Genomic DNA, 14,619 nt, shown 5'->3' on the forward strand with positions numbered 1-14,619 from the left:
ATGCTAAGACTTTCAACTGTGTGGATCATAACAAATAATGGACAGCACTGTGAAAAATGGGAATTTCAGAACACTTGACTGTGCTCATGAAGAACCTGTACTTAGATCAAGAGGCAGCCTTTCAAACAGAACAAGGGGATACTGTATAGTTTAAAGTCAGGAAAGCTGTGCATCAGGAAAGTATCCTTTCACCATACTTATTCAATCAGAATGCTGAGAAAATAATCTGAGAAACTGGGCTATACAAAGAAGAACGGGGTATAAGGACTGCAGGAAGACTCATTAACAACCTGCAATATTCAGATAACACAACCTTGCTTGTTGAAAGTGAAGAGGACTTGAAGCACTTACTGATGAAGATCAAAGACCACAGCCTGCAGTACGGATTGCATCTCAACATAAAGAAAACAAAAATCCTCACAACTGGACTCTTTTAGTTATCTAGTGCTGCTATAGCAGAAATACCACAAGTGGATGGCTTTAACAAACAAATTTATTCTTTCACAGTCTAGGAAGCTAGAAGTCTGAGTTCAGGGTGCAGCTCCAGGGGAAGGCTTTCTCTCTCTGTCAGCTCTGGGAGCTTCTCAGCTCAGGGACCCCAGGTCCAAAGAACATACTATTCTCCTGGCTCTTGCTTCTTGGTGGTATAAGGTCCCATGTCTCTCTGCTCACTTCTCTCTTTCGTATCTCAAAAGAGATTGGGCAGGGCGAGGCCAAGACGGCGGACCAGTCAGGTGCTTTCTGTGGTTCCTCTTTCAACAAAGACCCAAAAAAACAAGTGAATCTATTATATATGATAATCTAGCAGCCCTGAACATCAAAGACAAAGTTGAGGAGTTGGACTGAGTGGCAGGAAGCACCCAGGAAGTACCAGACCTGTCCTGGCCAGCACCTCGCAGGCTGGATCATTTGGCACATGTGGGCTGAGACGAGCAGTAGTTTTCAGATGAGTTTTCCATGTTGGGAGGAACCCAGTGGCAGGGAGTCTGCACAAGCCTCCAGAGCTGGGGGAAGTGGCACTGGATCTGAGAGTTAAGTGCAAGCACCTAACCTACTACACAGGATCGAAATAACCCTTCCCCCTCTCTGGGAAGTGCCTCTCTTCCCCTCACCCTCCTTTTCCCCATTCTGCTCTAGTCCCGGTCTGGCAGTGTTCAGTGGTTGCTGCACCCCCTAGGCTGGAAGTGGGACGCATTGTGTACCTGAGCCAGTCTCCTGGTTTTGGGGAGGGAACAAATAAACAAATGAAAAGATAGGAAAAAAGAAACCACCAGTTCCCCTAAGCCAGGAACTCAGGGTATGCACTGCCCCTTTGCCTAGGCACAGGCATAAAGGGTCCATGGACTTTGAATGCCTTTCACCCTTGCCTGGAGCTGTGTGGGCCCATTCAACAGTGTAGGCCCTCTTTAGCATAGTGTATCAGGGTATATACCTGAAGCCTATTTTCAACTGCAACAGCTAATGGGGAGTGGCAGATTCATGACGTTTGGCACCACCCTGCCCATTAAGCAGGGTCTTCACCTACTCACATCTGGGACCTGAGGACTGGTGGCTCCACCCACTCCACCTAGCCACCCATGACAGGTTTCTGAGAATAAGTGGTGCCTCCCATTCCTTACAGCCAACAGCATTAGGCGTCCAAAGTCCACCTGCAAAACCCACCTACCTATGTGCTTTAGGGGACAGGGACATGCCTTCTACCTAGACAATCAGGGGCAGCTATCAGCTCCCCACCTTGCTCAGCACATAACTCCCTACTGCAGCCAGATACCTGTGCCTGCTCCAATTACCCCTATGTAGCCCTGCCCATCTAAGACTGTAGGTGAGAAGCTGCACCACACACTTGGTGGCCAACAACCTGGACACCTGAGCTGAATCCACACAAGAAAAGTAAATGGACTCCTGGGTTCACATGCCTAGTAGCAGCTCTAACCACCTGGTGACAGGATGTAAGAACTTTAAAGACAACAATAATCAAAGTAGCTCACACACCCAGCCTATTTGGGTATATCAAAACGAAACAAAACTAGAAGCTAGGACACAGTAAGCAAACATGCAATAAATAAATATAATAACTTATTGATGGCTGGGAGACAACAGTCAATATCAAATCACATAAATAGGCAGACTATGATGGCTCCAGCAAGCAACCAAAACAAAGAACAAGGAAACTTCCTGGAAGAAGAGAAAGTCTTGGAATTACTGGAAGTAGAATTCAAAAGATTAATATACAGAGCTCTTCAAGAGATCAGGAAGATCAGGCAAAACTCAGAGCAAGCCAAGGAACATACAAAGCAATAAAGGAATTTAGGAAAGCTATACAAGAGAAAAATGACAAATTTAACAGGCTGGTAGAATCCATAGAGAAACAGCAAATAGAAATCCAAAGATTAACAATAAAATATCAGAATTAGACAACTCTATAGGAAGTCTAGTTGCAGAATTGAGGCAATGGAAGTCAGAATTAGTGAGATTGAAGATAAAGCACTTGACACCAATTTAATTGAGGAAAAACCAGACAAAAGAATTTTTAAAAATGAAGAAACCCTAAGAATTGTGTGGGAATCTAACAAGAGGAATACCCTGTGAGTGATAAGAGTACCAGAACAAGGGAGATAACAGAAAATACAGAGAGAATTATTAAAGATTTGTTGGCAGAAAATTTCCTTGATATCATGAAAGATGAGAAGATATCTATCCAAGAAGCTCATTGAACCCACACAGAGTAGATCCCAAAAGAAAGACATCAAGACATATCATAGGCAAACTTACCAAAATCAAAGATAAAGAGAGAATTTTAAGAGTGGCTAGGGATAAACGAAAAGTCACCTACAAAGGACAGTCAATAAGAATAAGCTCGGGCTACTCAGCAGAAACCATACAGGCAAGAAGGCAATGGAATGACATATATAAAGCCAGGAAGGAAAAAACTGCCAGCCAAGAATTATATTTCCAGCAAAACTGTCTCTCAACTATGAAGGTGAAATTAGGGCGTTTCCAGATAAACAGAAGTTAAGGGGATTTGTAAAAACCAGACCAAAATTACAGGAAATATTAAAGAGAGTCCTTCGGCTAGAGAATCAATAATATCAGATAACAACCCAAGACTAGAACACAGGACAGAACAACCAGATGTCAACCCAGGTAGAGAAGTCACAAAAATAAGTCAAAGCTAAAACACTGAAAACAGGGAAACAGAGACATCAGCATGTAAAAGATGACAACGTTAAAAAAAAAAAAAAAAGGGACTAAATAGTACAGTCATAGAATTTTCATACGGAGAGGAAGTCAAGGCGATACCAAGAAGTAAAAGGTTGGTTTAAACTTAGAAAAACAGAGGTAAATTTTAAGGTAACCATAAAGGAAACTCACTAACCTACCCATCAAAAGAAAAACATAAAGACTCAGCAAATACAGAATCAACAACAATGAAAAAGATGGAAAGAAAATACATAAAGAAAAATGACTCAGCAAAGAAAATTAAGTGGAACAAAGAAACTGTCAATAACACACACACAGAAGACATTAAGATGATGGCACTAAACTCATACCTATCAACAATTATGCTGAATGTAAATGGACTAAATGCACCAATAAAGAGACAGAGAGTGGTGGAATGGATAAAAAAAACACGATCCGTCTATATGGTGCCTACAAGAGACACACCTTAGACTCAAAGTCACAAACAAACTAAAACTCAAAGGATGAAAAAAAATATATCAAGCAAACAACAAACAAAAAAGAGCAGGAGTGCAATATTAATTTCTGACAAAATAGAATTTAAAGTAAAATCCACCACAAAGAATAAGGAAGGACACTGTATAATGATTAAAGGGTCAATACACCAGGAGGACATAACCATAATAAATACTTATGCACCCAACAACAGGGCTCCAAAATACATAAAACAAACTCAAACAGCATCAAAAAGAGAAATAAGACAGCTCTACAATAGTAGTAGGAGACTTTAACACACCAGTTTCAGTGAAGGACAGAACATCTAGAAAGAAGCTCAATAAAGACATGAAAAATCTAAATGCCACAATCAACCAACTTGACCTCACAGACATATACAGAACATTCCACCCAACAGCATCCAAGTATACTTTCTTTTCCAACGCACATGAAACATTCTCCAGAATAGATCATATATTAGGCCACAAAGCAAGCCTTAACAGAATCCAGACCATTGAATATTACAAAGCATCTTTTCTGATCATAAAGCCATAAAAGTAGAAATCAATAACAGAAAAAGCAAGGAAAAAAAATCAAATACATGGAAACTGAACAACACCTACCTCAAAAACTACTGGGTTATAGAAGAAATCAAGGACAGAATAAAGAAATTTAAAGAATCAAATGAGAATGAAAACACATTCTACCAGAACCTTTGGCACACAGCAAAAGCACTGCTCAGAGGTCAATTTATAGCAATACATGCACACATTCAAAAAGAAGAGAAGGGCAAAATCAAAGCATTAACCCTACAACTTGAACAAACAGAAAAGGAGCAGCAAAAGAAGCCCTCATGCATCAGAAGAAAGAAAATAATAAAAATTAGAGCAGAAATAAGTGAAATAGAAAAACAATCAAAAGAGTCAACAAGTCCTAAAACTGGTTCTTTGAAAAGAGCCACAAAATCGGTAAACCATTGGCCAAACTGACAAAAGAAAAACAAGAGAAGATGCAAATAACCAGAATAAGAATCGAGATGGGTGATATCACAACAGAGCCAAATGAAATTAAAAGAATCACGACAGAATACTATGAAAAATTGTATTCCAACAAATTTGAAAACCTGGAGGAAATGGACAAATTTCAAAAGAGATTTGCCAGAGGCACAATCTAATCTTATAGATTGAGTCCTGCCTTATTAACATAACTGCTACTAATCCCAACATCACAAAGATAGGATTTACAACACACAGGAAAATCACATCAGATGAAAAAATGGTGGACAATCACACAATACTGGAAATCATGGCCTAGCCAAGTTGACAGGTATTTTGGGGGGACACAATTCAATTTATGACATGGACTGATAAGCAACATCATGATAAACGGAGAAAAGATTGAAGCTGTCGAGGTTTTCATTTTACTTGGATTCACAATCAAAGCCCATGGAAGCAGCAGTCAAGAAGTCAAACGATGCATTACATTGGGCAAATCTGCTGCAAAAGACCTCTTTAAAGTGTTAAAGAGCAAAGATGTCACTTTAGGACTAAGGTGCGCCTTACCAAGCCATGGTGAACAGATGGACAAATCTGTCTTGGAAGAAGTACAGCCAGAATGCTCATTAGAAGCAAGAATGGCAAGACTTTGTCTCACATACTTTGGACATATTATCAGGAGGGACCAGTCCCTGGAAAAGAATGTCATGCTTGGTAAAGTAGAGGGTCAGAGAAAAAAAAGAAGACCCTTGACAAGATGGATTGACACAGTGGCTGCAACTACAGGCCCGAGCATAACAATGGTTGTGAGGACGGCACAGGACCCAGGCAGTGTTCCCTTCTGTTGGACATAGGGTCACTATGAATTGGAACCGATTCGATGGCATCCGTCTTAGTCATCTAGTGGTGCTATAACAGAAATACCACAACTGGATGGCTTTAACAAACAGAAATTTATTCTCTCACAGCTTAGGAGGCTAGAAGTCCGAATTCAGGGCACCAGCTCCAGGGGAAGGCTTTCTGTCAGCTCTGGGGGAAGATCTTTGTCATCAATCTTCCCCTGGACTTGAGCTTCATCGCACGGGAGCCCTGAGTCCCAAAGGATGTGCTCTGCTTCTGGCACTGCTTTCTTAATGGTATGAGGTCCCCTGTCTCTTTGCTCGCTTCTCTCTTTTATATCTCAAAAGAGATTGGCTCAAAACACAATCCAATCTTGTAGATTGAGTCTTGCCTCATTAGCGCAACCGCCGCCTATCCTACCTCATTAAAATCCTAGAGGTAGGATTTACAACACATGGGAAAATCACATCAGATGACAAAATGGTGGACAATCACACAATACTGGGAATCATGGCCTAGCCAAATTGATACACATATTTTTTGGGGACACAAATCAATTCGTGACAGCACCTAACAACACTAGGTGCCAGGCCTGTCGTGGACTCAGGGCCGTGCTCCTCTCCTGGGTTACTGCATGGCCTTCTATTTACATATTCCAGTCAATCATTTACCCCCTTGGGGGCAGTCAATGAAGTAACCACATGGGTGCCCAGCACACAGTCAGCACTTAGGATTGGTAGCTAGTACCACCATGCTTTTGATCTTGCCTTATCGCCATTTTCTGCTTGTTGTCTCTCCTCCAACCCCCACCTTCAGATGGTGCCTGGCATAAACTAAGCACTCAGTGGACGTTTGTGGAAGGAAGGACTGAATGTTGCCTGCTAGGTGAGAGTAAATCCCTCACTTTAAGTAAAGCCTCAAATTCAGGTATTCAAATAGGAATTTGATCATGTGCTTCTAAGATTCCCCGAAACTGAGGTGGTTAGCTGTGTTTTGGTAAAACGGTGCCTTTTCCTTCGTGGATCTCGTCCTGGAGAAGGAACATGTTCTGCTAAAGTGCAGGGGACCCTCAGCTGCTTGTGGAACAGAAACGAGCAGCTGGGAGAGCCTGAGCAGCAGCATCTGGATGGGCTGTGCCTCTGCTGAGCCCCTCATACCAGTGCTGGACCAGAAAGTTCTCAGCTGCTGAAGCCAGGCCAGTAAAACAGATGTTCCCGAGAGAAAGACACAAACATTGTGAGATGCAGCCTGCTTTTAAAGGCACCCAAAAGACCGTGACTGTGCCCCCTGAAAGTCTTGGTGACAGAGTCCCCGTGCCTGATTGAGTTCGTGAGGCTTGGAGGAAACCCTGGAAAGTTGCCACAGTCAGGGTACTGGGGTGACAGAGCACTGAGGTGACAGGGGCACTCAGGTGACTATCAGGACACTGGGGTGACAGGGCACTGGGGTGACAGTCAGAGCACCCGGGTGACAGTCGGGGCACCAGGGTGACAGTCAGGGCACCGGGGTGACAGTCGGGGCACCAGAGTGACACTCAGGGCACCGGGGTGACAGTCAGGACACTGGGTGACAGTCAGGGCAGTGGGATGACAGTCAGGGAACTGTGGTTTCATCTTTGCACGGGACCTGGATCCCCTGGTCAGCTCCAGCCTTTAGCAGGGAGGTGTGGCTCAGAGGGGCTGTCTTCACAGAACCAAATCTTTTCTTTTTAGCAAAAACTTTCTAGACATCTAAAGACCATAACACCAACGTGATAATTCCATTTCCCCCTCCCAAATTCTCTCACTTCTCATCATATTCACTGCCTGAACCCATCATCAACCTTCTAGTGAGTACTGTCGCCTGTGCACAGGGGCGATGGATGCCGTGAAAGGCCCTGTCCGCTCTTGAAGACACTGGGGCAGGTGCTGAGGAAGAGCCGGGACGACCGTGAGTGAGCCTGGAGGTTGTCAGGGTTCTGTGGGAACCCCCGCTCACCCTTAGCTCTCGGCTCAGCAGGGGAGGGCAGAGCCAGGAGCTCGTGGCCAGGCCCATTTCACAATCAGCTGAGTTCTCTCTCCAGGCCCAGGAGGGGCGGTGCCTGGGGGCTCTGGCAGCCTGCCTGGCTCAGAATAACAAGGCTTTGCTGCCCCATCCCGTAAATGCAACCCCATCCTATCTGCTTGCTGGCGGGCTCTGAGGGCCTTGATTTTTTTCGTGCAAATACTCTTTGGAATGAGACTGATTTAGAGAAAAGACAATAAAATAGATGAACAGGTGAAAACTCCTAACCAGCATAGCTTGGACCAAACAAGTCGCAGATGTCAGACTATGCCTTCCGGAAAGCCCTTGGAAGGCAACACGCCACATTTCCCCCAGTGAAGAAGGTGGTAGACTCTCCACGAATGAGTGGGTAAGTCTATGATGAGGCAAGACTTGGGCTATCATGAGATTAATAATCAACACTAAGTGTCCACTATGTGCCAGGCATTGTTCTAGAATTCCACACCTACGTACACCTCCTCTAACCTTCCAAGCGACACAGTAGAACTATTATCCCCATTTTATAGCTGAGAAAACAGGTTAAGTCAGTTGCTGAGGTCACACTACTGAACTCCACAGACCATGACCACTGAGTCTTGCTCCTAACAGTCAAAGTGACCATGGCTCTCAGAACAGATAACCAAGTACCCAGTCTCTCACACTGGTAGGCTTTTGGGGCTCCAGGCTGGGTACAAGTAAGAAGATACCTCTCAGAAGCTTGTCCAGTTCCCTCAGGGGGTCCATGGTACCCCTTGACAGGGCCACCAGGTACAGCCTGGTCAGGGTCTCAGACTGAAAAAGCTGGGGCTGATGGAGTTCCCACTTGAAGCCCAGGCATTCGAGAATCACGTCTGAGGAGAGAAAACATTACTGAGCAAATGATGTAGTAACGTCCCTACCCAAAGTTGGATTCACTTCTCCCGTCTTCCCTCATTCAGTCACTGCTGCGAAGCAGACATTCAGGGCAGGAGGCTTTGCTAGCCTTTCAGGAACAAAACGATGAGCAGGACAGTACTTACTGATGTCTACAGGGATTTGACAACAGTCTTACAAGGTGGCATAGAAATCGACAATCATCCAAGAGAGCTCTCAGCCAACAGCTGCAAGATTTTGGAGGCACACAAGCTCCCTTCCAGTTTGGGGCATTGGGAAAGGCTTCTCAGAGCAGGGACGCTGGCTGGGCCTCTTGGGGTGGGGGTGGGGGCTTGTCTTGCCTTCCCCTCTGATGGGGATTCTCAGCGTCAGCACTATTGGCACTTAGGGTCAGATACTTTTTTGTGGTAGGGGGCTGTCCTGTGCATTGTAGGATGCTTAGCATCCCTGATCTCAATCCACTCAGTGCTAGTAGCACCCCACGCCCAGTGTGACAACCAAAAATGTCTCCAGCCATTGTCAAATTATCCCCTGTAGAGCAAAATGGCCCTCTCCCCACCACTGAGAACTGCTGCACTGAAGCTGTTGCATGCCATCGCGTGGATCCTGACTTACAGCCACCCTACGGGACAGAGCAGAGCTGCCCCGCAGGGTTTCCAAGGCTGTAATCTTTACAGAAGCAGATTGCTACATCTCTCTCCTGATGAACGACTGGTGGGATCAAACCACTGACTTTTGGGATAGCAGCCATGCACTTTAACCACTGTGCAACCAGCCTACTCTTTGTTGGGCCGTTAGCATCTAATTATGACCCATCTGAAAGGCAGCAACAAAGCGCAATACAGTGAAATGCATGGCACCCATCAAAAGGGAGGGGGGTGCTTGCGAGCCTTGCTTTCCTTGAGGGAATGGGATCATCAAAGAGCCCACCTCATGGGTATGACATGAGACCACAGGTGAAGAAGGCTCTTTGCAGATTGTAATGGGCTTGATGAGTGGGGGTCTAGCCTGTGGGGAGCACAGGAGATTATAAAAAGAGGAGGAGGCTTTGGTAGGTGGGCAGATGAGGGATCCAGGACTCCAGGCCAGGCGTGGCACAAGAGGGCTGTGCAGGCTCCACTTGTGCGTTAGCGCAGAGCTGGGGTAACAGCGGTGCACCTGCAGGTCCCCCACAACCCGAAACCTCAGCTCCAGACAGGTCCTTAGAGGTCACTAACTCCAGCTACTTATTTCTCAGCGTGGACCCTATTTGACTGTGTGACCTTCAGCACCTGCTCCCTCTTCCTCTTGTTATTATTGTTATTCACCATCTCTATGATATTGTTAGGAACACTGGTGGTGTGTGCAAACAGTTAAGTGCTCAGCTGCTAACCAAGAAGTCATTGGTTCGAACCCACCCAGTGGCTCAGCGGAAGCAAAGACCTAGCGATCTGCTTCCTTAAAGATTACAGCCTAGGAAACTCTATGGGGCAATTCTACTGTGTCACATGGAGTCGCTATGAGTCCATTTGACTTGATGGCACCTAACAACAACATGATATTGTTTCATGCTGGTGTTGGAACCTGGGTTTGCATCTCAAACCTTGGACTGCCTTGGGACCTCTCAGGTGGTCTGGTTGTGATGGGTTAGAGAGAATTCCACCCATTAGGCTAATTACGTGCAGGAGCAGAATTGTAGATAAGGCCTGGTCTCTCGCTGCACGTCCATTTCTGCTTTCAAGTTGGCAACTGGGGGCAGATGTCACTAATCAATGCTAACATTCTTTCTTGCAAGCTAGGAGGTGGCCTCAGAATAGTTCTCAGGGCCACCTGGCCAATTGGAGTTGACAGGAGAGAAGAAATCTATTAGCCTCCCCTTGGAAAGGAGACTGGCTCTGATCTCAGGTAGCCACACTGGGGGTGAGGTTTATCCAAGAAATGTTTCTTAAAGGCGTTCACCTGTCCAGAATCCTCAGGCGGCTCAATGGGACTCTCCTAGCTGGCGGGATCTGTTTTGATTCCCAATCCTGCCTCTTGGACAAACACAGGTGTGGACTCTGACTGGTTAGAGCCCGACAGGATGAAGAACGTCTACTCTGTGGCTGATGGTACTTCCAATCCAATCCACACGCTATGTATTTGCATCAGCACATTTTTCTTTATCGTGGCCGTTAGCATGCTGAAGTGTGTTTGCCACGCTTGGTTTCATTCATCACGCGTTTGACAAGTATTTACGGGGCACCCGTTAGGTTAGACACTGTGCAGTGGACACAAATTATAACTTAAAAATTACAAGTTACAGACCAGTGGCCTGGCCTTCCTTCCACGGAGACCAGGAGACTCCCTGGGGACAGCAACTTTCTGATTTCACACACTGGCGATAAGAACTCACCTGCTTCCCCACTTTGGACGGCCTTGTTCTTGAGATTTTCCGTAAAAAGCTTCTGAATCTGTGTAATGCATATTCTTAAGGAAAAATACAAACAAAAAACCCAGGATTTATCACTGATATTTTTCTCCAAATGCAACATGTATCATTCACGTGTGAAGCTTCCCTAAAGCACCCAGTAATCAATCTTGTTAGATCTTGCCCTTTGGAAGAGTTTACTCAGGTCACCATTTGTTTGCCAATTTTGTAAACTGTAGGCTCTGTCAGATGGCTGACTCAAAGTGCTTATTCCTGTTTTCACTTTGTGGGTAGGCCTTACCGGGGAGTTATTTGAAGGTGCCTAAATGGTACCTCGGAGCCCTGGTGGCTCAGTGGTTAAGAGCTCAGGCTGCCAACCAAAAGGTTCTTAGTTTGAAGCCACCATCTGCTCCTTGGAAATCCTGTGGGGCAGTTCTACTCTCTCCTGTAGGGGCACTATGAGTCAGAATCGACTTGATGGCAACGGGTTTGGTTTGGGATTTTAAATGGTACCTGTTTCGGTGAGTGTCTAAGATAAGGTCTGGTATGCAGGTGCTCAAGAGATACACTGGACGAAGGAATAATCCTGCTACTTTCTGGGACATTAACCCACAATCACTTCTGTTTAAAGGTCATTCAGGACCCAGTCTCAAATCGTCCAAAAACTGAACTCAAAGCTACCCCTACCCCCACCCTGCCCCTCTGCCTGGCCTCCCTGTCAGGAAATGCCACCACCGGCCTCCAGCTGCCCCAGCCAGGATCCTAAATGTTAGCCCGTCTGACCGCTCACCTAGATTCACCAAGTATCTTTTGAATTCATTCATCTCTCTTCACCCTTATTGCTACAACCTTTGTCCAAGCCACCATCCAAAACCAAAACAACAAAACCCATTGCTTTCCAGAAGATTCTGACTTACAGCAACCCTACAGGACAGAGTAGTACTGCCCCACAGAGTTTACAAGGCTGTAATCTTTATGGAAGCAGACTGCCACACTTCCTCCTGCAGAGCGGCTGGTAAGTTTGAACCGCCAACCTTCCAGTTAGCAGCTGAGAGCTTTAACCTCTGTACTACCACAGCTCCTTAAGCCACCATCACCTTCCGCTTCATCACTGCCACAGCCCCCAGCGTCCAGCCCTGCTCCCCTCTGACCTACTCCTCACAAGAGACCATCTGAAATGCAAGTCACTTCATGCCTCTCTCCAGCTGAAAATCCTTCAGTGTCTCCCCAGTGCTCATTGGGTAGAGTTCCACCTCCTTGGAAAAAGCCACATGACCTCCTGGTGTCTGTTCTGCTTCTCTCTGCACCCTCAACTCTTCAACACTCTCTGCTACCTCCTTCTCGACTGCCTGAACTCACTGTCTCCTGCTTCCATTCTTTCCTATATGCCTGGAGGGCTCTCCTCCTCTCCTCTTCACTTGACAAGTTCCTTCTCGCTCATCCTTCAGGAGAGGTGCAGTGTTGATTTCTCTGGAGACTGTGCTAAGTGGCCCTCCTCTCTGCCCACCTTGGGTTATGCCCATTAAACTCTTTTTGTCGGGTCTTGTTGTTGCCTGTTTACTTGTGTGTACTCTGCACCAGGCTCAATGTTCCAGAAAGACAGACACTGTGTTTGTTTAGCACAGTACAAGCCACCCTGGCACGAGCCACCCCAGCACAAGCCACCATGCAGGTGCACCATCAATACCTATGGAAGGAATGAAGGACGACATAGATAAGATGCTTTTCCATAAACACCATGTACTCATCATGCTGAACAAGGAAATAAAACAGTATCTGAGTCACGTATTCACGGTCTAAGGAAGGTCATCCCAAGAAAGCCAACCAACCAAGGAACACTTGATGATCACATCTGTCTGGGTAATGCACTGTCAACCTTGCCAGGCTGTTTCCCAATGATCCCAGGAGACCTCACTGGCCAGGGGGCATGGAGGTAGGTGTGGGTGGAGGCCTGTGTCCAGAATAATATCAACTACGTGTTGCCCTTCCCAAGGGGAGAGGATGGCTACAAGTGACTCAGTTTCAGGAAGGAGGTGGGAGCTTGAGTTGTTTATCCAACAGGAGGAGTGGACCTGACTCAAAGCCACCCTTAATCCCTCTGGTGGCTTGGGTCACACGTCTGGGGACAGCTGGCTAGGGTCAAGAGTTCAGACCGTGATCTCAAAATGGGGCAATGGACTTTGGAAAATACGGGGCACTGCTATGAGCTCAACTGCCCTTACAAACATCACTGTCATCAGCTGAGCAGGAGATCCCAGACAGCAAAGTAACCACACTGACCTCTCCTGGGTGTGATGGCTGGTTGGCAAGATGTATCATTTATCATGAGGCTCTGCAGACCCCAAGGGCTGGCTTTCATTTTAGGAACACAGAAAAGGCTAATAAACTGAATAGCATCTGTGAGCTGTCTCTTCACTGGGACTAGAGACTGTTATTGTGTGTTGTCAAGTCGATTCCAACTCATGTTGACCCTATATGACAGAGTAGAAGTGCTCCATAGGGTTTCCTGGGCTATAATCTTTATGGGAGCAGATCACCAGGCTTTTCTCCTGGGGAAAGGCTGGTGGGTTCAAGCCACCAACCTTTTGCTTAGCAGTTGAGTGCTTAACCATTGCACCACCAAGGCTTCTTCAGGACCAGAGACTAGTTGGAACTAAATGGCTTGTGATGAAGTGGCATGAGGGGATGTTGGCATGTCCTTTTAGGCTGGGAGCTTGCTGCCCCCCAATTGTGGCCTATGGCAGAGAAAGAAAGAGAAAACCCAAAACCAAACCCACTGCTGTCAAGTTGATTCCGACTCACAGCAACCCTATAGGACAAAGTAGAACTGCCCCATAGAGTTTCCAAGGAGCACCTGGTGGATTCGAACTGCAACCTTTTGGTTAACAGCCACAGCTCTTAACCACTATGCCACCAGGGTTTCCAAAAGGAAGAGGGGAAAGGGAAAATTCTTTATGTTTCTCACGGACATATGGACTTCCTGCAGCAAACCGTCTGAAGTGCTGTTGGCTTGGTACTTTGAACGTGCAAAACTCCAGATTGATTTGTTTATTGGATAGAGTCACGCAGACATGGGCTTGGATCCCAGTTCTTCCGTTTCCTAGCCCTGCAACGCTGGACCAGCCTCTTGGCTTCTGTGCTTTCCTCCATAAAATGGAGATAATGACCCCGCTCTGCTCACTTTGCTTGGGAGGAGTAAGAGGGCAAATGCTTGTGAAATGCCTGGCACTCAGCACACACTCAGTTACATCTGGTCTTTATCTACCTTCCCCACTGATATCTTCATTTTAGATAATAGTCCTAAAGAAGCCTGACTTAGCTTCGGCTTTCCCCAAAGCAGACCCTGAGACAAGGATTTGGGAGCAAGTAAGGTTATGTAGGTGGTGACCCTAAGAAGCACAGATCAAGAAGTGAAGGAGTGAGTCAGGGATTAAAAAAAAAAAACAAGTCACCAAGTCAATTCCAACTCATGATAACCACATATGATATAGAGTAAAATTGCACTCCATATGGTTTTCAAGGCTATGTATGACCTTTTGGAAGCAGATCACCAGACCTATCTTTCAAAGCACCTCTGGGTGGGTTCAAACCCCCAGCGTTTTGGTTAGTAGCCATGTGCTTAACCCTTTGCACCACCCAGGGACTCCATGAGTCAGGGAGAAACCAAACCAAACCCAACCCGTTGCTGTTGAGCCAATTCCAATTCATGGTAACCCTATGCATTACAGAGTAGACCTGCTTCATAGTGTTTTCTTGGCTGTAATTTTTATGGAAGCAGATCTCCAGGCCTTTCTTCTGTGGTACTGCTGGGTGGGTTTGAACCATCAA

General features: G+C 46.0%; 1 protein-coding gene across 1 annotated transcript in view; it reads right to left on the reverse strand.

The window, feature by feature from the left end:
- The window catches only part of BTBD16 (BTB domain containing 16), a 71,288-nt gene that overhangs the window by 47,399 nt on the left and 9,270 nt on the right, over positions 1–14,619 (reverse strand). Inside the window, exons 3-4 of the mRNA XM_010599215.3 lie at positions 10,777–10,850; positions 8,240–8,383 (exon numbers count right to left, since the gene is read on the reverse strand). Coding sequence (XP_010597517.1) covers positions 8,240–8,383; positions 10,777–10,850 — 218 coding nt within the window. The remainder of the gene's footprint in view (positions 1–8,239; positions 8,384–10,776; positions 10,851–14,619) is intronic.

This window comes from Loxodonta africana, chromosome 16, assembly GCF_030014295.1.
Source record: "Loxodonta africana isolate mLoxAfr1 chromosome 16, mLoxAfr1.hap2, whole genome shotgun sequence".
Lineage (NCBI taxonomy): Eukaryota > Metazoa > Chordata > Mammalia > Proboscidea > Elephantidae > Loxodonta > Loxodonta africana.